General features: G+C 39.5%; 1 protein-coding gene across 2 annotated transcripts in view; it reads right to left on the bottom strand.

Moving 5' to 3' along the window:
• SLC9A3 (solute carrier family 9 member A3) overlaps positions 1-21,135 on the bottom strand; it is a 74,977-nt gene that overhangs the window by 37,226 nt on the left and 16,616 nt on the right. For both annotated transcript variants that reach the window (XM_043508575.1, XM_038390807.2), the window contains exon 2: positions 4,973-5,275. In XM_043508575.1, coding sequence (XP_043364510.1) covers positions 4,973-5,275 — 303 coding nt within the window. The remainder of the gene's footprint in view (positions 1-4,972; positions 5,276-21,135) is intronic.

The following is a 21,135-nucleotide window of genomic DNA, read 5'->3' as shown; positions in this document are numbered from 1 at the left end:
GGCTTGAGCGATTGGGTTGCAGGGTGGTGTCAGTGGCAAAATATTTTCAGGCCTGGCAGAAAATTCTGAAGCTGGCCCTGCACCTGACTCCAAATAAAGATTCAGTAACATTCTTACCCTCCTTGCTGTAGTTAAGGAAGAGATAGCTCAATGGCAATAACTATGGATATTAGGACACTGTAAAACAAATGGCTTTACAATGAATTGGCTCACCTACATCTCTTATCTGTTTTATAGGTTACCAATTATGATCGCTACTACATTCTTTAAGAACTTCCAAAATCTAGTGAGCAAATACTGATGGGAAGGTTAGGGCACATCTATAACTATTACAAAATAGTGTCAAGAGAGGTGGGATTGCTAAACCTGAGTTTTACTTAGGCTACCAAACCTAACACCCATCCCCTCTAATTCAATGCACTGTCACTAAAGAATTATAGAACAATTTTCACTCTGGAGGTCACCAGGAAACTAAGACCTTGTCTACATTGCTAAACTTCATAACTGGAATTCATTAAGTGGGAATTCACTGTCCATGTAGTTCCACCAGTAATAGCAACAGTGTGAGTGCTGGTTTTATGATGGGGGGGGAGATCAGTCAGCATGATTTGGGATTGGTTTTCCTTTTTTCCCTCGTGTGAATGTGCAAGGGTGACAGTGAGCACTAATTTAACATTTAAGTTATATTTCTTCCAAATGTACTTTTAAAGTAGTATTTCCTTTTCATTATTATTTTGATCTTCTTGCCTGTTCTATACTTTTCTTCTGCACATAGTACAAGTTCTAACTAAGGACATTGAATATCATATTTAACAGGTGTTTCCACTCATTTAAATTGAAATCTATGTAATCCAGTTTAAGTGAAATGCTCTCATATAGGGGAATAGATCAGAGTTAATCAATTACTAGTTCCATCTATCAACGGAGTTGGAAGAAACATATAATCTGTTTTCTGTTATTGCTTTTATTACAACTATGTCTTCAATGGATATACATCCATACATTCAGGGATATTAAACTTTCATCTTTGTTCGCCTGAATAATAAAATTTGAAGTAAAAACAAACAAAAAAAATAACAACCCCAAAATACTCCAAGGCACTTATTCTCCAGAGGATGACATGAAAGGTAAAAATCCCCAAACTAGCTCCAAGAACTAAGAAGAATCTCAGTACCCTTCCTTCCCCAGCAGCTGGAGTGGGAGAGCTGGGTTTCTCTGTAGGTACCATACCCAGACTTCTCTCCCGTCTTATATATCAGCATGTGGCTATTAGGTTTAATCCTTTGGTTAGCTGGTATCACGTAAGCTATTCAAGTGCTACTTATCTCTATTTGCGAGTGACATAGGTTGACTCAGGGACAAGCTTCTCTGGCCTTTTCCATAATTAAGATTAGAACCAAAAAAAGATCTATAGGTCATAATACATCATCCTGTCAGTTAAATATGGCGCATACAGTGTATTATCTAGTTCTTTGTGCTGTCTCATTTTAAATGGTTTAAGCAATCAGGCCCATCCGTTTACAGATGACTGTGATGCTTATGCTGTTGCAGGCTGTAGGAATATCAAATCTATTCAATAGAAAGAGCTGAGTCCCATTTTAACCTGTGATTTAAGGGTTGTGGAAGACATTTATGACTATACAACCTACCCTCAGCCCACAGTGGAATTCCCATAGATGTCAATGAGAGTTTGCACAAAGATAAAGGGGGAAATATGGCCTTTATGTTGTAACTCAGTTTTAGTTATTGTAGCTAGTTAAAATTTTTGAACACTTTTTTCGGGGAGCGGGGGGAAGGGTGACAAAAATGGCCTTTTATTTAAAACAAACTTTTGTCTTAAGTGTTTCCTTTTCCCCAAAATTCTCCATATTTTTAACTGTATTTGCAGAACATTTATCCAAATTTTTCATTAACAAAGTCATTTTTATAACATTTTCAAGACAAATTTTGATTAAAAATGTCAGGACTCTTTTTATTTAACTGGTCTGTTACAAGCCCTGCAAAATTTTAACAATTTTGAAATTTCAAAATGTTTGTTGATTTGTAAAAAATTACTTGTTCTAGTTATCAATCGTATTTTTATTTAGTCATCATCTTATTGTCCCAGTCAGCATCGCTCACTGGGAAAATATTCTGATAGGTAAGACTACAAACATTTCTGCCCATTTTTTCACTTCCTTTCCCATCCTTCTTTTGCTTTTTTTTCTTCCTCTGTCTTTGGGTGTCTCTTCTGTTCTTCCCTCCGCATTTCCTTCCCTGCAGCAGCTCCCCATTCCCATCTTGGTGTGGACTTAAATCCCAACCCCTTCATCATCCCAGCACCTATAATGAGCATCAATTAAAAAATTAATTATGACATTTAAAGTATTGTCATTACGCTTTATAGATAGTTACACCTCATTGAGGGTAATGGAGAGAAACAGCGCAGTTTACAGCTCTTGATCATTGTTTCAAACTCAGAAAGACAACACTGGCTGGATGATGCTCTGTTCATGTTGGAATCAAGCACAATCATGAGGGTTTAGAAACTTTCTATTCTTGAAAAAGGGAAAAATAAGCTATGATTCTTTAGCATGTGAACATAGGACATATGAGACACATAAATACATTAAGTGGGCCAGATCTGATCTATGGGCCAGAGGTCTGACAACGCTGCTTGATATATATTCTATTTGTAGGCCTCCAGCCCCTAAAGGGTAATTCTATCACAAATAATTACGGAATGGGATCAAGTCACATTCTATCCAGTACAGGTATAAGGTATCTCACATGCTAGCCAGTATGTTACAGCCACCCCCACAGCTATCTTCAGGTGCAAAAAATAAACCAATTTTGTTTACATGGGAGTGTAGGTCTACTGCAAAACAAGGTAAGGCAATCTCATCCATTTAACTTCACAATAATGCCTTTTTTTTTAAGCAGCAGCATTAAACCTTAGCACAAACACCCAGAACAATACTAGGCAAGTGAGAAATGGCCATCAGGCTTACAAATCCTAGCAACATGGCTGCCTAGCTTTTCTGTAACCTCAGAAGCCAGTGTAAACCTGTCAGAATGTTAATCCAAGTTTTCGATAAATATATGGAACCAGATCCTTAGAGGCAACAAATTCCTTCCTTCCTTCCAGCTCTCCTTTGCAAGGAATATCTTTTTTGCAGAGGTTGCCAGATCACCATACAGGCATGCATCATGTGGAACTACTTTCTCATTTTTTCTTTCTTGTAGCTAAGACAATGGAAGTTTTCTTGTGTTTGTTTGCCCTCTGCTTATCTCTGCTTTACAAAGTTAGGGCACTGAGGTGAGCAAAAGTACATTCTTCCAAACAAACAATTAAAACTATGAACCTGTTCTTATAGAAGGACTTTCTTGCTGCAGAAATCTATCACTTTTGGCACTCAGACACCATAGTGATACACACCAGAGACACACTAGATTAAATAAAGTACAGAGAAATTAGACAAAACGGATCCTGACCAACTTTAAAAGCCCTGAAAGGTACACAGACTTCATATTTGATTAAAAATGGTTAGGCAAATTATATCTGAGCCAAATTAAAAAAAACAACCAAAATCTCAAATTTTGCAGGTGCAAAATTGTTGATTTAATCAATTGTTCCTATAAATGTAAAATAAAAAGAAACATCTAGCTACATAATTTGTGGTTCTACTCAGTTAGACCTCTAGATAGGGTTTTAAAAGCAATGCAGGGAATGAAGCCACATGTTTTCCATCACATTTAATGGAAAATAAGTAGCTAAATCCCAGGCACTACTTTCAAAATCTGAACCCAAAAATTCTGTTATTTCACCTGTCATGGATGTTGGGAACAACCTTTGAGGCTATTTCTGATCCTTTATGTTTAATCATGCTCCTTTGTGCCACATTTTCCCCTCTACAGAATCAGAGTTCACTTTAAAAGTTATTTAGTGGAGTAACAATATTGGGTCAGATTACCTCAGTTTGCTCCTCTGTGGGTGCATTAGGAAACCTCCTGCACCACCCCTTTTGCACCTGAGCAGAAAGCTTCCAGATTCATGGTGCCTGAGCTCCATGAGTAATAGATATTAGAAAGTCATAGGTAGATGTGCTACACACCCTGGAGGAGACACATCTGAACAGCACTGCAGCCACATCTCCATTCCCCCTTGTGATCTTCTGATTTGCTGGTGTTGAGTTGCTAGTGGTCCAAACCTGGTGCTACTACACCTCCACAAAAAGATTCATAGATACTAAGGTCAGAAGGGACCACTCTGATCATCTAGTCCGACCTCCTGCACAGCGCAGGCCACAGAATGTCACCCACCCACTCCTATGAAAAACCTCACCCATGTCTGAGCTATTGAAGTCCTCAAATCATGGTTCAAAACTTCAAGGAGCAGAAAAGCCTCCCTCCAGTCAACCATGCCCCAAGATGTAACAGCTGTTGCTATGTATGCTTCTCATATCACTTCAAAGACATTACACATTCATCAGTATTACTTAGGCAAAATGCCCCTTGCAAATGCCACTTGGTATTACAGTTCTTCAATCTTACCCTAGCAGGATGGTTTCTAGCTTTAAATGTTGAAACAATGACCTACTATATAAATACACTTAGAGGGCCCTTGCTTAATTAATACTAGAGCTGATTGGAGGACAATTTTCTGTTTCGCAGCAACTTTTGAGATTTGTTCTGCACTGGAACAAAAAAAAACCTTTTGGAATATTTTTTTTAACATGGAATTGTGTCAAAACGTGTGTTTTTTGGCTTGAAACCCTAGCTTTTTAGTCCAGTGAAGTGTGTAAATAAGTAGGATGGTGTGTGTGTCTCCTGCAAAGTTGGAAACCCAGGTTCAAGTCCACTCTGAAGTTTCATTTACCTGAAAATGGTCCAAGTTAATACTTGGTGGGAAAGAGTTATCTATAATGCACCACTAATGTACCAGCCAGTACCCGTTTTAATTAGCAATGACTCTTTTGAGAATCAGGCTTACCCATTATTCCGCTCAGGTAGACACCATAGAGAGACATGCCAGTTGTGGCAGCATTCCATACCGTCCCGATTACTGCATACAGAAGGATGGTACCAAGGTTTCCAAAAAACAATTTGTTTGGCATGAAGTATCCAGCATCTAGAACAATGGGTGGCAGCAGGTAGAAGAAAAATACATTTGGTGTAAGGGTGAAGGAGGCAATGTGATCTGCAGCCCACACGATACCACCCAGGAAGAGGCCAAGGACAATCAACAGAGCGCTCTCTGGAACCACGCGGGTGACTTTGTGGGACAAGTGGAAAACTGCAAAGAAAGAGAAAAAATGTGAAAGAATCAAAATGCAAACATAATTTGATTGATATTACAGCTGTTGTTAGTAGGGATGGTTCTAGATAAGGAAGGAACAGAGGAGAGGAGAGGAGAATGAGACCAGATCTCTGAGCTAGGACGGAGCAAGATAAGTGGGAGGTACTAGAGATGTTTCGCAATGAAGTACTGTTGAGGGAATCTCAGCAAATCAATTTTGCAGGAATTTATGTGAACCTTTGCTTCAGTTTGGCTTAATGGTGGATGTGCACCCCTGATTCAAGGACTACTTGTGATCCTAACCCATGCTGAATACAGCTGAGCTCATATATAATTTTGCATTGAAAGGCTGAATTTCACTTTCATCTGAAACTCAATCAAAACCACTGAGTTTCTCATGGTGTTAATATCAACCTATAATGCTGCTCAACTCGCACACAACTGGGCCCAAGTTTGCTGAAAATTAATACAAAAAACAAACAGTCGGACTCCATGTTTTAAGATGTATTGAAAAATCTTCCCCTATCACCTTGCAGACGTATGCAATGATTGGTGGTATTGTAACATGATTGTAACAATGATAGCAGCCAGCCTATACCAGTGCTCGCACCACAGCTAGCACCAGTGTAGATGCACCAGGATGAGTGTAACAAGGCAGAGGTCCCTTAAGTTTCCAGGGTAGACAAGACCTGTGAAATAGACCAAGTTGTAACATTTTGCTTCTGCCTATGTGGATGACCCCAAACCAGGTTAAAACTGGATTAAGGTGACAACACTGGGAGAAGGAGGCAAACTGTGCTCAATAAACATTCTGAAACAGTCAGTTTTGAGGAGCATCTGGGCCATTAATTCAACAGCTGGAACATACCTTCCACAACATGAGTAATCCAATAAAGAAAACCAGTTTCCCTTCCAGTTAGCATCTTCTCTTTGTTATGAAGGCTGCACTGCCTCACAGATTGTTTAGAGTCCCTGAAAACCATTGCTCTATGTTTACAAACAATGGCATTCAGGTTTTCAAAGGGTTGTGGTTTTTTTGGTGGTCATTCCCTCCATTCCTTGCATTTCCAGTCAGTAAATTATCAACCAATTTATCACATTAAGGAGAACGGATTACATGCTTTATCCCTGAAAATAAATTTTGCTGAGCCAGACTTACTTGGGTCAGGATTCCCTTTTGCTATGTTTTCAGACAGAGACATGACTGAGAAATGCCCTGAATCAGAAGTATGGAACAAGAATTTTGAAGACATCTGAAAACCTGATATTGTGAAGTAGCCTTCATGCTACAGCCTCACTATTCTATAGAATTCTGACAGATATAATTAAGGAACAGTTTCCCCCCAGTGAACAGAATATTTTATATCAGCTGAAACTTTCCTCTACACTTGGAAAGTTTTGTCTCCTATTGCACGCTGTTTTTGTTATGAACATTGACCCCTCTCTAACGGTGCATCCTGGTGGCACATTGCTGCAGTGCCCCAAAAGCACGGCAGTGAAGGAATCGGGCTCACAGAGCCACATTTCCCTCCAGGCTCTTAAAATAGTGATTAAGTGCTAGCCTATGCCAGACCTGGCTTATGCCAGCAGTAGATTTTTACCCCCTCCCCATTGCCTCAGCGGTGCTGGCTGGCACAGTAAGGGGTAGAGTCAAGGATTCATCCTTCCCCCTCCACCTGATCTGTGAGGGTGGGAAGTAACTGGTCACACAGGCCACTTGTTATTGTGCATCTAGAACCAAGGGCTGCCTATCCAAAGCAAAGGTGTAAAGGAGAGGCAAGGGAAGTGCCTTACTCCCCTTTACTTTCCTGCCCTGGCATGCAGCCCAAGAGAAAATCTAATCCTAAACCATCAAGGGGCCAGATTGTACCACACTTATTCCTGTAGAGTAGCACTTTACTACACAAGAAACCCCATAGACTGCTTCCATAGAAAGATACTATTCAGTATGAATAAGACAGACAGAGTCAACTTAAGACCTCTATGAGCTTCTCAATGAACAAGAGGAAAATGCCATGAGTATTCCAATATCATGCAATGGTTTTAGACTTTACAACTGGAACTTAGCTGCCAAGTCTGAGTTCATACTCACACCTATAAGGCCTCAGCTTTTTTTCTCTGGCCAAGTGTGCAAATTCCATGTCACGAGAACTATGCATTTCTGGACAATTATTGCATTTTTCAGATGATTAGAGAAACCGAGTTGTCCTCATGCCTCACATCACCCTCTAAAGTTTAATCAAGAAATGTCATACCATTTTAATAGCTCGCTTTCCTGAAATATGTCCCCGTAACAATGCATCTGGATCTATTGCAGCTTGAGTTAATGGGAATACACTCATTTCATAAGGCCAGTCTGACAGCTTTACTCACACTGAGTAACATCTTACTCCAGAAGTATTCCACTGAAGTCAATGGGAACACTCACTGAATCAGCTGCTATTCACCATGAGTAAAGGTATCGGCATCTAGCTCTTAAACTGAATTAGAAATCTATATGCTCTGACAACTAGTTTTTGTAAGCTGCCTTTCATTCACCTAAATGGTGAACTCCCAGGCAACAATTCTGGACAATAGTTTGCAGTTGAAGCTACCGGTAGGATGGAATTACAGCAGTTCTGCAGGTGCCAAGGAGGATGGGGTACAGTTCCACACAGACAAATAACTCTGTAAGGAATTAATAGTGAAATAATTTCTGCTTATTCTAATGATGCACCTGTTGTAGCTATCCTGTACACAGGTGGCTGGGGATAACTAGGTAGCACAGTAGCTTATTTTTTTCACCTCTGCACTCCTGGGTATAAATCTGAATTAGCCTGGTGATTTCAGCACATGGCCTCTAGTGTTTTTGCCAGTCCAAGACTTTTCAGAGAAGGCTGGACAACATGGTGGTAAAAATGACAGCAGCAAGCTTATCCGAATACCCCCAGCACTGCTGTCTCTGTCTACAAATTGTGTTAACACCATTATTTCACCATACTCTGGTCTGCTGTAGAGGTTCTCAATCTCTTTGTATTCTTGAACCAAAAAATGACCTGCAATCCACCATGTCCCACAATCCTTTGCAGCAGCCGAGAATTGTGGGATTTGGGTCAAAGGAAGTCACAATGGGTTGGTGCTGCTCTGAGTTGAGGGGGATTTCTGCCAGAGGCACTTCCCTCTTTCCTCTTCTTTCTCCATCCTCCACCCACACCATGCTCAGCTCCACTTCGAGAGGCTGTGAAGCACAACCTGCTTAAGTTGTTGCATGGCAGTATGTTATCCCAGGGCAGTGTCACATTGTGTTAGAATGCAGTTTTGTTTTGTCTGATAATAATCATGTCTTGGACTATAACCTAGGGTAGACCAGGCCTAAGTCTTCAGTACACAGAAACCCTTCACACACAATTCAGTTCACGCACAAAGCAAACTCTGCATAGACACTCAGCAGTAGGTCAACAATTGTGTTAAAGTCAAGTATTGTGATGCATCGACAAATCTCTGTAGGTTAGCTTGTGTGTTAACCTCTGTGTTCTGTCACTTTCATGGACCCTGTAACTCTGGCCTTGTCTACACTTGGAAAGGTTTGCCAGTAAGCTATAGTGGTATAGCTTATACAATTTTCCCAAATAGAATAAGGTATACCAGAAAAAAGACTTTTACGGATATTACTGTCTACACTAAGGCTTTTGCCAGAATTGCTAAATTGGTTTGGGGTGGGATTTTTCCACACTCCTAACTGACAACTATGCTAACAAAACTTGTTAGAGTAAACCAGGCTCAGTCACCCAAAACTGATGAAAAGTTACTTTTATAGTATCTTCACATTTTAATATGAACACAAATTATAATCTTCTGTACAGATAATGTTGTATAAAGACTGCTTAAAACAAGTCCTAGTTTCTAGTCTGCTGTACAAATTGGAAAGATCTCTCTCTGGTGAAAGAAACAAAAATTGTAAACACCAGTTAGCAAATATTCAAAATGTTGCATGGATCTTTAGCCATGAGATTCACAATAAAGCTAATATCCTATGCACTGCTTTGCACGTATACCTTTATGATTTTTAAAGAAGAATGAATAACACCTCCTTAATCTTAGTAAGAAATTAGAAAAAGAAATTAGATTTAAAGTCACTGGCAGAATATCATAAATGAAAGCCAATTGTTTTGAAGTATTGCTTTAAATGCTAGCATTGACCTATGATTTTGTGGAAAACTGATTTGTCTAACCTGGCTTTAGCAAGCTACAGTACCTCATTGCTCTACCTATTTCTGTTCTCTGTCTTTCAGCAATTGCAGAACCGTGTCAGGTTTGATTCTCTTTCTTCCCTTCTCAAAGCACTGATCATTCTTAGGCCTCCTCTACATCGTAACTTCTGCCACACTGGGGAACCCATGCCTGATCTACACTTTAAAATTACGTTGACATAATCACAGCACTCGGGGGTGTGAAAAATCCACCTCTCTGAGTGCCACAGTTAAGCCAACGTAGTCCCTGCTGTAATGCTGCTAGGTCAACAGAAGAATTCTTCCATTGACCTAGCTGCTGCCGCTCAGGGAAGTAGACTACCTACATCAATGGAAAACCCCCTTTCATCATTGTGCATTCTATACTATGGTGCTACAGCAGCAAGGTGGCAGTGCCACTGTAGCACCCATAATGTAAAAATACCCCCAGGTCCACTATGGCAGTGCCTTTACATGTTGAAACCTGGCATTGAACTATGCACATCATATTTTAAGAGTGCAGGAGAAGAGGCTCAAGAACTACAATATTGTAGCCAGGTCCCTTGCCTGGTAGACACCACAGTACACATGGAACTCTTAAGATTTCCTAGAATTTTAATGTTGATAATTTAGGCCCTATCTACATTTGCCTGGGAATAGTATTTGCTGAACTAGTTAAACATCCACTTTTCAACCAGTATGGGCTAAGTCAGCTTAAACAGGGTTTGACCAGCTAGTGTTTAAACTGTACTTCAATGCATGTTGAGCATCAGAGAAGAAGGGGTCTTTTAGAAAGAAAAGTCTACAGACCATCTCACAAAGTAAATGTAGAGTTATTGCTTTCCCTACACCTCCTTTGGGATCCGAGGAAAGGGACTGTGAAATTTAAATTAGTTGGCAAAAATCAAACAAACAGTAATAAGTTCTAGGTGGGTCCAGTTTCTCCAGGCTCATAAAGAAAAGTAAAATAATTTGAGAAAGAAGTTCTTAAGGATAATTTGACTAGTTATTTTTAAGCATACTTTAAGAATGCATTATACACATGGAAACTTGTAAAGGAACTTAACATTTAACAAGCTGCTCACTAAGATAGTTTGCAACAGTTTTGCAGCAAATCATTCAACAGACAGATTTTTTGATTCTTTCCATTCACTGACTAAAATGGAAATTGAAAATGTTAACACTTTTTTTCGGTTTAATTATATCTCAGAGGACTAAGTTACGTGACAAAATAGCTAAGGAGGAGCTGATATGCAACTCCTGCCCATTTCAATCATTATTCTTCCTTAACATGCAAATAAAAGTTTATTTAAGGATAACCTTCCCAATGTAGGTTTTCATTCATAAATAATCTCTTTATCTAACAGCTGTATTTAATGAATACCATAGTTTTCATTCATTAAACAAAAAAGTTTGGATGACTTGGTTCTATAATTATATCTATTGATTCTGGCTGACGCCATGGGCAAAGCTTGCATTAATTTCACTGGGTGCAGGATCAAGCCCTAAATACTCTCAGATTACGCTTTTCTTCAGATAACATCTTTTACTTTCCTGGTAAGGCATTGATCAGGAAGTCTTGTATGAAATCCCCTAATATAGCTCAACAGTGCATAAACTGTTATCTTATATCCATTGTATACAAGTTGGAAAGTTTTATTGATCGAAGTAAGATTTTTCTGTGTATGAAAACAGAAAGTGATGTTTCTCCTTTTTTCTCTCCTAAAAATAACCATAACAAGGTTTCCTCACTGCCAAAATACATACCAAATGTCAAAATATTGCCATTTCATACCCTTTATAGCATCTTAAAAAAAAAAGTACTGAAAGAAATTCTTCCCCTTCGCATTCTCTTCAGGATGCATGTCATATTCTTTGAATTGTATACCCTTTGGGACAAGTCCTCTCTTTTCTACATCTGTCCAGCACCTAGCACAATGGGGCCCCGTTCCCAACTGGGGCCTCTCGGCACTATATAAATATTTACCAGTAATAATAATTTCAGCCATCTAGCAAGGGCACGATGGAAAATATTCTGTTAGCAGTAGAGAATTTTTGCCTGGTTCAGGCAAAATAAGAACTAACTTAAAACCAAAACCTTGACCCAAATGAAAAATGACAAAGCATTTACTTTCATGCACCTTTGGACATAAGCAAAAGTGCTGGGAATTGCATAAGAAAGTTGGTTATTGAAAGGTTTTTAGCCCAAGTTTTAAGTACTTTACATAAGGTTTGTATGAACAGAAAATGAATTTATGAACATTTTAAGATTCACCCTCTACTAACTGTCAGTGACTCACCTGAATTATTTGTTGTATCCGCTGTACTGTCAATCAGTCTAGAGATACACTGACTGCGTGCAGTTAGTCTGTCTGTCCTGCTTTGACTTCCTTATTTTTACACAGGAATTACCATACTGGATTAGGCCCATCGAATTGGACATCCTGGGCCTGATTCTCTACTGCCTTGCAGGTTGCGTAATCATTCACAGTTTTGCAAAGTGAGTGCAAAATGCTACCATTCAGATTAGTAATTCTTTACACAGTTGTAAATCACTCCACAGGTGCAAGGTAGGGGAGAATCAGACCTTTTGCCTGTCACAGTGTCCAATAGCAGATGCTTCAGAGGAGGTGCAGAGAAACTCCATAAAGAAATATCCTGCCCACAGCAAGCCTTCTTCCTAAACATCAGCTAGTAGCCACTTTATGCCCTGAAGCAATGAGGTTTATATTCTTTTTATTATCTCATCTAATATATCTGTGGCTGTTCTTTTGAGCCATACAAATTGGAAATTCTTCTTTAAAGCCTGCTTAGCTCTTGGCCTCTGTGCTGTTTTTTGGTAGTGTCTTCCACAAATTTCATTTGGTCTTTTTGTTTATTTGTTAATAAATCTCTAATGTACTATGAGAGTGTAAATAGGAGCATCTGTTTACCCTTTCTATAATGTTCCATATAGCTCTATCATGTCCCCTCTCTAAACTGTTCCAATCTTTTCATTCTCTTAAAGAGAGACAATAATCTGTCCATGCCGCTAATATTTTTTTGTTGCAGACTCTCAGTTCCTTAACAATCTTTGAGAGACAGTGTTTTCCAGCTCAGGCTGTACCACTGATTTATATAATGCCATTATTATTTTCAGTATTATTTCTGATCCTGTTCATTTTACACGATAACTCTTTTGTTTGCTTTTTTTTACCTGCCACTGTTCATTGACCAGATATTTTCATTGAGCTGTCAACATAAGTTAAGTTTTCCCTGAGTCTCTAAGATTAATTTTAGCAATGAGCCTTTCAGATTATTTCTTTAAACTTTTCATTTGTCAACACTGAATTTCATATGCCAGCATGCTGCCCATTCACCTAGCTTTATTAGGTCCCTTTGGAGTTCCTTACAGTCTTCTCGAGTCTTGAACAACCTAAATAATTGTGTGTCATCTGCAAATTTTGTAGTTTCCTACTCACCCCCTTGTTCAGATTATTAATGAGTATTTACTAAACAGCAATGAATCTAGTATCAAACATTTGGAGAAACCCACCATTCACCTGTGCCATATTGAAAGTTACCCATTTATTCCCACATACATATTTCTGTTTCTAATAACATTTCAAATCCATGCATGTATTTTACATCTCATCCTGTGGCTAATAAACTTCTTTAATAACCTCTTATGAAGGACTTTTTGAAAGTCCAAATACATTTATATCAGCCAGTGCTTCTTTATCCACTATTCTGTTGACATGGTCATAGAATTATAGTAGATGTGGTTTTCCTTTACTGAAGCTGTGCTGGTCTGTCTCTATCGTATTCACTCTCTTTTTTTTTATCCGCATTTCAAATAGTTTACTTGGTACTGAAGTAAGGCTTTCTGGGTAGTTCCCAGAATCACCCCTTAGCACCTGTTTTAGATAGGTCTAATATTGGCTGCCCTCCAATCCTTCGGTATAGTAGTCAGTTTTAATTGGTAATTTTGTTAGCAGCTTCGTAGCTTCAATATTAAATTCCTTTAGAAGTTTTAGATGTTTATCATTTGGTTCTAGGCATCAGCTGCTATTTAGTTTATCAGTTTGTTCCAGCATTAACTCTTCTGACATCTCAAACTCTGATCATGCCTTATTTTAATTACCTGGAAAAAAAGAAGTTACCGACTCAACTTTCTTTTTGGCGAAGATTGATGCAGCTTCTCTACAGTACTGTTATTCTTCATGGCTCCCTTTATTTCCTGGTAGCCCAGCAGATCCAATGATTCTCTCACAGGCTTCCTTCTTCTGCCATACTTAAATAATTTCGTATTTTTTTTTTTATCTTCTGGGCTATTTGCTTTCCTAAATCCCTCTTGGCTCGTCTCATTTTCCCCCCCTACATGCAATGTGTTGCATTGACTTCAGTTGGGATGGATCTCCAGTTTTTGAAGATTATCTGTTTGGCTTGATAGAATGCACTTTCCTATTTAGCCATACTTCGGACTGGGATACTCAGAGGTTCCACAGTGATCTGCGGGTTAGTAGTAGGGTCTCCGCCAAGTATGGCATGTAGCTCTTTGTAACAGTGGTAAGTCTGTGGTTTAGCAGCAGATCAGCTGTTGGCCTCCCTGCCCATCTGATATGCTTGATGCAGTTCTTTTGCTCTCATATGACACTGCTGCTGGTCCCTGTCATACCCCTTCTCATGCATCCCCCATGCAATCTGCTTGTAGATGACCTTGCTTCTATGGCTGGTCCGTAGCTGTGTTTGCACAGCCTCTTCTCCCCACGGAGCCAGGAGATCCAATATCTGTTTACTCCAAGCTGGAGCACATCTGGAGTGTGTAGCCAGTGTGGGCAGCTACACGCAACAATGGAGAGCTGCTAGGTGTGCTCACTTAACTGGAGAATCAGGAAAAAAACATTTCAAAAATTTGTGGGGTTTCAATGGTGTGGGCTTCCAGTCTCCATGACCTCCGGGCAGTGGAGCTCACAATTGTGACCAGAACGATCAGTGTCGGGCATTGTGGGACAGCTGCCGGAGGACTGCGAGAGTCGACGTAAGTAACTCGGTATCAACATTCGTGCTGCACTGACCTCAATATGTAGACCATGGTTCAGAGTCTCTGGGGAAGTGGTATTATTGTGTTGCTGTAACAGGGCACTTACATTACTGGGAGACATATGCACAACTAGGGCAACGCAAGGCAGCTTATGATGACCTAATTTTGCAGTGTAGACCAGGCCTTAGAGCAGATATGATTGCTTTCTATAAATACACCAAGAGGGTAAACAAAAGGGAGGGGAACAGCTATTTAAGCTAACAGGCAGTGTTGGCACAAGAAGAAATAGGTATAAAATGGCCAGGAATAAATTTTAGGCTGGAAATTAGAAGGTTCTAACCATCAGAGGAGTGAGGTTCTGGAACAGCCTTCCAATAGCAGCAGTGAGAGCAAAGAAGCTAACTAGTTTTAAGATGGCATTTGACAAGTTTATGAATGGGATTGCAAGATGGGGTTGCCTGCCGTAACAGGGGACTGGAATCAGTGCCCACAACGTTCCTTCAGCATCATGTCTTACATTCCTATGGATCTCAGGATTTTAATTTCTGCTCTTTTGACATTAGGACCTTTCTGACTAGCTCCTTCATTATTTAAAAATCCTTTCTTCTGTAGCTTAATGTCACAGTGCTAGTGTTTGGTGCAGTCTCTCCCCCAGGGATGTCCAATTTAATTCTGTTGTGCTCACTCTTATAGCTCAGCTGTAGTTATGCCTTGAACCAACTTATATGTGGTATACTTAGGACTAAGTCAAGAACAGCTTCTCCTCTTGTGTGCCTTAGAATTAGCTGTTTCAAAAAAGCAAAAATTTAAGGTCTTGAGAAACTGCTTCTATAAATTGTGTCCCCAGGAGACATTCGAGCAGTTTATATGTGAGTAGCTGAAGTTACCCATTATTGCTACTTTATAGATTTAGTTGCCTCTTTAATCTTTCTCAGCATTGTGCACTCAATATCATTTTTCCTGATCAGGAGGCTGGTAATATAATCCTGCTGGTATATTTGGATTCTTATAACTTGTATCTTATGAATTTCTATGAACTGAATCTATACAGATTTTACTCTATATCCTCTCAATTCAAATTTTTTTCATTTAGATTCAATGCGATCTTTTGTTGCTACTTCCCCACCTCTATGAACTAATCTAACCTTCCTGTATGCTTATAGCCAATATCCTTGAAGAAAAATCATGTTGCTGATTCATCCTAATCAATAGTATTTAAGCAACAACTAAACTCCTGCATCAATCAATAGGTTACACTTTTACTAAAAGTAATAAAAAATGGAAAGTTTAGATTCGTGTCTCTTTGGGAAAGAAATTGAGCCACCTTATGTTTTTCTCTAGCAGCCAATACAATGGGATCCTAATTTTGATTTTGGTCACTGGATACTACCATAATATAAATTACAATAAATAGTAATACTATCAGTGTTAAATCTTGAGCACCTCTACCTTAGCACTCACAGGGTTTATGGCAGTTAGACATGAACTCCTTTGTAGTAGACTCATTTATATGAGCTGGTTAGAGTTTGGTTTTATCCAGCTTATCAGGGCTTTATTCCTTGCCACACGCTTTTGATCATGATTTAAAATGCACACTGCATTGTAATGAGCTCATTACATTGAAGATTTGGGTCACTGTTCTCTGTGGGTGAACAAATTAACAAAATACATTAGCAATTAAAAATGTGACCAAACATTTTAGGATCAGCAGGTCAAGGTCCCCATTTGATAGCTCTCGAAGGCCACGTGTGCATTTTACCCCCAAGTCAAATGCCAATGGATTGTGTGATCAGGCAACCATTACCTCTATGAATGTTCAAGGTTATAATGAGGTTTAAGCAGTCTGGGACAGATTCTGTCGCTGTTACAGTGAGTAGTTCTTCACTGAATGAGTTGTCCTGTTGTAATGATATACCAGAGTAAAGGCATGTCTACACAATAGTCGCTACACCAGCACAGCAATGGTGATGCAGCTGTGCCTCTATAGTGCTGTAGTGTAGATGCTGCCTGCATTTGCAGAAGGGGTTTTTCTGTTGATGTAAGTAATCCACTTCTCAAAGAGGTGATAGCTAGTGGTGATGGAAGAATTCTTCCGTCAACGTCACCACGGCTATACTAGTGGTTAGACTGATCTAATCAAGGCACTATGGGCATAGAATTTTTCACAGCCCTGAGTGATATAGCTAGGTCAATCTAATTTTTAAGTGTAGACCAAGCTGGAGTATAGCAGAATCTGGCCATCATGGAGCAGACCAGAAGTGTTCAAGAAATAAAGAAAGCAAGAAGTTTGGAAATAAAAGCAAAACACACATTAGAAACCCCTTGAAAGGTGGCAGAGGATGGGTTACAGGACGGAAAAAAATTAGCAGCCAGTTTTAAGTTCCAAAACAAAGGTGTTAGGAATGTAGCCAAATCTTTTTGCTCAATATATAATATTTGTCCTTTACAACAGTGTTTAAGCAACAACCAGAGAGTTAATATAAGCTTACTGTATTCAGGAAGCTCCTAAACTAAAAAAACTAAAGCTAAATAACATTATGTGCTACAGCTCCTTTGTGGTGCCAGAGGATAACAAAAGCCTTTGATTTTATTACAGACCTTTCTAATTAATGTTAAAAGGTCTGCAGTAACTATGCATTATTAGTGGTAATAGCATCAGCAGCAAGGCTGTTTTAAACTAAAACGATTGCCTGAGGTCTCCATAAAAATGCATCAGCTGATCTTACAATACAAATTAAAATGGCATTCAGGAACATTAAGACAAAGTGGAATTTATTCTCTGTTAAAGTTATACGTAGCAACCCCTTTGGCTTTAAATTATCGTTAGAACTAATTTGCACACTGAGCTGAATCACTTTTAATAGCAAATTTTTAGCTTTATTTTTAATAAACACATTCAACTACATTTAAATAATATTACAGGGGCCAATTAAAATAAAGAAATGCAAAGAAATTCTGAGTTAACCCAATCCATTCTGCATACATTTTAGAAAGGTGTCTGACGTCCCACCCCACATATGCTTTAACTTAGAAATGTCCTTGTTTTTGTTCATTGAAATAAGGAATTGCGTGGAAACCAGTTCTAGGTCAAGTACAGAAGCAGCTTTTCTAATGTAAAGACAAATTGTATAATCTAATAAAGAATCCCAAAACCCTACTGCACAGTGCAGAAAATCCTCCACCCTGGGCATACCGCTTCTCACAACTCCGTGCGGAACCTCCCTGTTCTTCCTCACACCGTGAGGATCTGCTGCTATTCAGGTCCACTGCCCACAGTGAGTGAGGGTTTAGGAGCAGCTGGGGCTACAGAAGTCTAAGGGGCTGCAGGAGCCGCCACCAGCTGACCCTAATGCTGCTCCAAGGCGTGGGATGGGGCAGCATTTCTACATACTCCAGCCTCAGTGTAATGCTCTGGAGATAAACCCAGCTCCTCTGATTGGTGCTGGGGAAGATTTGGTCAGTGAAGAGTACTAGGGTAACGTGTGATAATTAAAGATTAAGTTGTTTAATAATATTAACAGTACTTTAGTTTACAAATCACCTCAACTCCTGGCAAAAGAGCTCAAGGACCTGCACAGTAATTCATATGAAGGCATGGAAAGCATAATACCAATAAGAGAAAACTGCCTTCTAAACCATGAGCCAAATTCAAATACCAGTTTTACAACAGTTTAATTCCATTGACTATAATGGAGTTATTCCTGATTTACAGCCCTGATGGTGAAATCAGCATCAGGCTTATCAAGTTTAGCTGGGGGAGCACAAGAAACCAACCAACATCAAGTGGCTATTGCTCAAAATTAAAAACAAACCTGTGCGTTTTTAAAAGAGTTCAGATAACTTTCCCCACAGTTATTCTTTTATTTTCACACATCCTAGATCCGACGTGAAGCAGACACCGTAAGAGCAGTTGTTCCCGTGGTATTTCTGACCCAAGCAGAAGAAGAAAATACTGCAAGAAAGCCTGCTCTCATGAGATAGCCAACTTAGTTTTGCAGATACAAGAGGTTTGAAAAGTGTAGCTACGGTTCCAATAAGCATGTAAACATTTGCATGCTCTTTCAAGCCAACCCTCTAACTCACCCATCATTAGCTCTAAGACTCAAATTATTTTGCTTACTCTAATATAAGAGAGTTAAAGAAAACTTGTGTGCCAAGTTTCTACCTAAAGTGAGTGCTAGCAAGCATGTTACAAGCCTTCAAAACACTGAGAGACCATTATAATGAAGGTGTTGCCTGACATGGAGAAGGCCCGATTTTAATCAGATGAATAGGTTTTCAAATGACCATTTCAGAAACCTAAGCTGGTGTTCACACACGGTGTGCAACTGATCTGCTTTTGATGGTTGAGATGAAACTATCTCATCATGTTAAAAACTGTTTTAGGCCACACTCCCCTCTACCACATGCTGTGCAGAGTGGCAAACAAAATACCCCCAAACACATGAGGGGCAACTCTTTGTAGGCCACTTCTACATGGCTCCAGGGATCATGGAAGTCACTCCATACAAAGGCTGGTATTTCACAGCTCTGTCAGGAGATGGGGAACAGGCCTTATTAGGATGGGTAGAAATCCTCCTTGTAGTTAATGCTGGTGGACAGTTCGGTTTTTCACCCACTATGCCTTATATCATCCCCTCTTGGAGGGGACAGAGCACAGGCATATGGGAGAAGGGCATTACTTACTAGCAGCATAGCTCCCTTAGCAGTTGCAATGCAAGGGAGGAGGGAGCAGGCCAGCAGCTGAGCAAAGGAGAGGATGATATGCAGCAATGACCTGGAAAGCATGGAGCTAGTCTCTGCATACCCTGAAGATCTGCTGCCCTGACTGACTGTACTGCATCCTCCCTCTTGAAGAAGAGATGCCGCCTGAATGCTGCACATTCTCACTCAGAGATCTAGTTGCATGTTTTACTTTCCTGCAGACTGAAGCAGGGCAGTGTGTGGCCCACTTAACATTGCTCTTTTAATTTCTTGTTCCACATATATCTGAGATGATGCTATTCTTGAATGCCCTTGAACATTGTTGTTACTTACTTATGGCTATTGTTATGAGGTAATTTATTAACTTAACTCTTACATCTCCTTCATTGTCTTACACAGAAAGGTGAAGAACATAGAGACAATACACAGGAAGAACAGTAAATTATGCAATGGCATTATGTTGCAAAATTTGGTACACTCCATAGAAAATAGCTATGGGGTCCGAAAGTGGCTATTTACTTTGGTTTGGTCTACACTTCAAAGTTAGATTGCCATAGCTATTTCAAACCACACCCTGTCATAAATATAAAGGGAAGGGTAAACATCCTTAAAATTCCTCCTAGCCAGAGGAAAAACCCTTTCACCTGTAAAGGGTTAAGAAGCTAGGATAACCTCGCTGGTACCTGACCAAAATGACCAATGAGGAGACAAGATACTTTCAAAGCTGGAGGGGGGAGAGAAACAAAGGCTCTCTCTGTCTGTGTGATGCTTTTGCCGGGAACAGAAAAGGAATGGAGTCTTAGAATTTAGTAAGTAATCTAGCTAGATATGCGTTAGATTCTGTTTTCTTTAAATGGCTGATAAAATAAGCTGTGCTGAATGGAATGTATATTCCTATTTTTGTGTCTTTTTGTAACATAAGGTTTTGCCTAGACGGATTCTCTATGTTTTGAATCTGATTACCCTGTAAGGTATTTACCATCCTGATTTTACAGAGATGATTCTTTTACTTCAATTAAAATTCTTCTTTTAAGAACCTGATTGCTTTTTCATTGTTCTTAAGATCCAAGGGTTTGGGTCTGTGTTCACCTATGCAAATTGGTGAGGATTTTTATCAAGCCTGCCCCAGGAAAGGGGGTGTAGGGTTTGGGGAGGATTTTGGGGGGAAAGATGTTTCCAAGTGGGCTTTCCCTGTTATATATTTGTTAGATGCTTGGTGGTGGCAGCAATAAAGTCTAAGGGCAAAAGGTAAAATAGTTTGTATCTTGGGGAAGTTTTTACCTAAGATGGTAAAAATAAGCTGAGGGGTTTTCATGCAGGTCCCCACACCTGTACCCTAGAGGTCAGAGTGGGGAAGGAACCTTGACATACCCCTTCTGACATAGCTATGCTGACCTAATCCCCAGTGTAGACACGGCTATGTCAACGGAAGAATACTTCCATTGACCTAGCTACCGTCACTTGAGGAGGTGGTGATCTTACCCCTATGGAAAAAACGTTTCTCTCAGTGTAGGCTGCATCTACACTACAGGCTATGCTGACATATATATATGCAGGTATAATCTCTGTAGTGTAGACACAGCCTTGGAGCTCTGGTACTTATCATTTCCTAGTGTATATATCTGAGAGATGAGAAAGGTTAACTTTGCAAAGTACACAATAGGAAGTAGACAAGGAGATAAAACTTAAGTTTATCTGCCAGCATGAAGAAAAAAAAAGAAAAACTGACTAAAGCTGGATTTGAAGCTGCTTACAACTCAAACCCCCTAGCTCAGGCTAGTTTCAAGAAAGAAATATCTAAATAGAATTCAGAATAGGGTAACCCTCTGTTTCAGTGAAATGAAAGACACATCTTATCTTAATTAAGGGACAGAACCCCACAATGCTTTATGTGCAGTACAAAAGTCATTACACAGTATAAA

This window comes from Dermochelys coriacea, chromosome 2, assembly GCF_009764565.3.
Source record: "Dermochelys coriacea isolate rDerCor1 chromosome 2, rDerCor1.pri.v4, whole genome shotgun sequence".
NCBI classification, from domain to species: Eukaryota; Metazoa; Chordata; order Testudines; family Dermochelyidae; genus Dermochelys; species Dermochelys coriacea.
The sequence above is the reverse complement of the archived record's forward strand: the minus strand, read 5'-3'. Positions and strand labels throughout refer to the sequence as shown.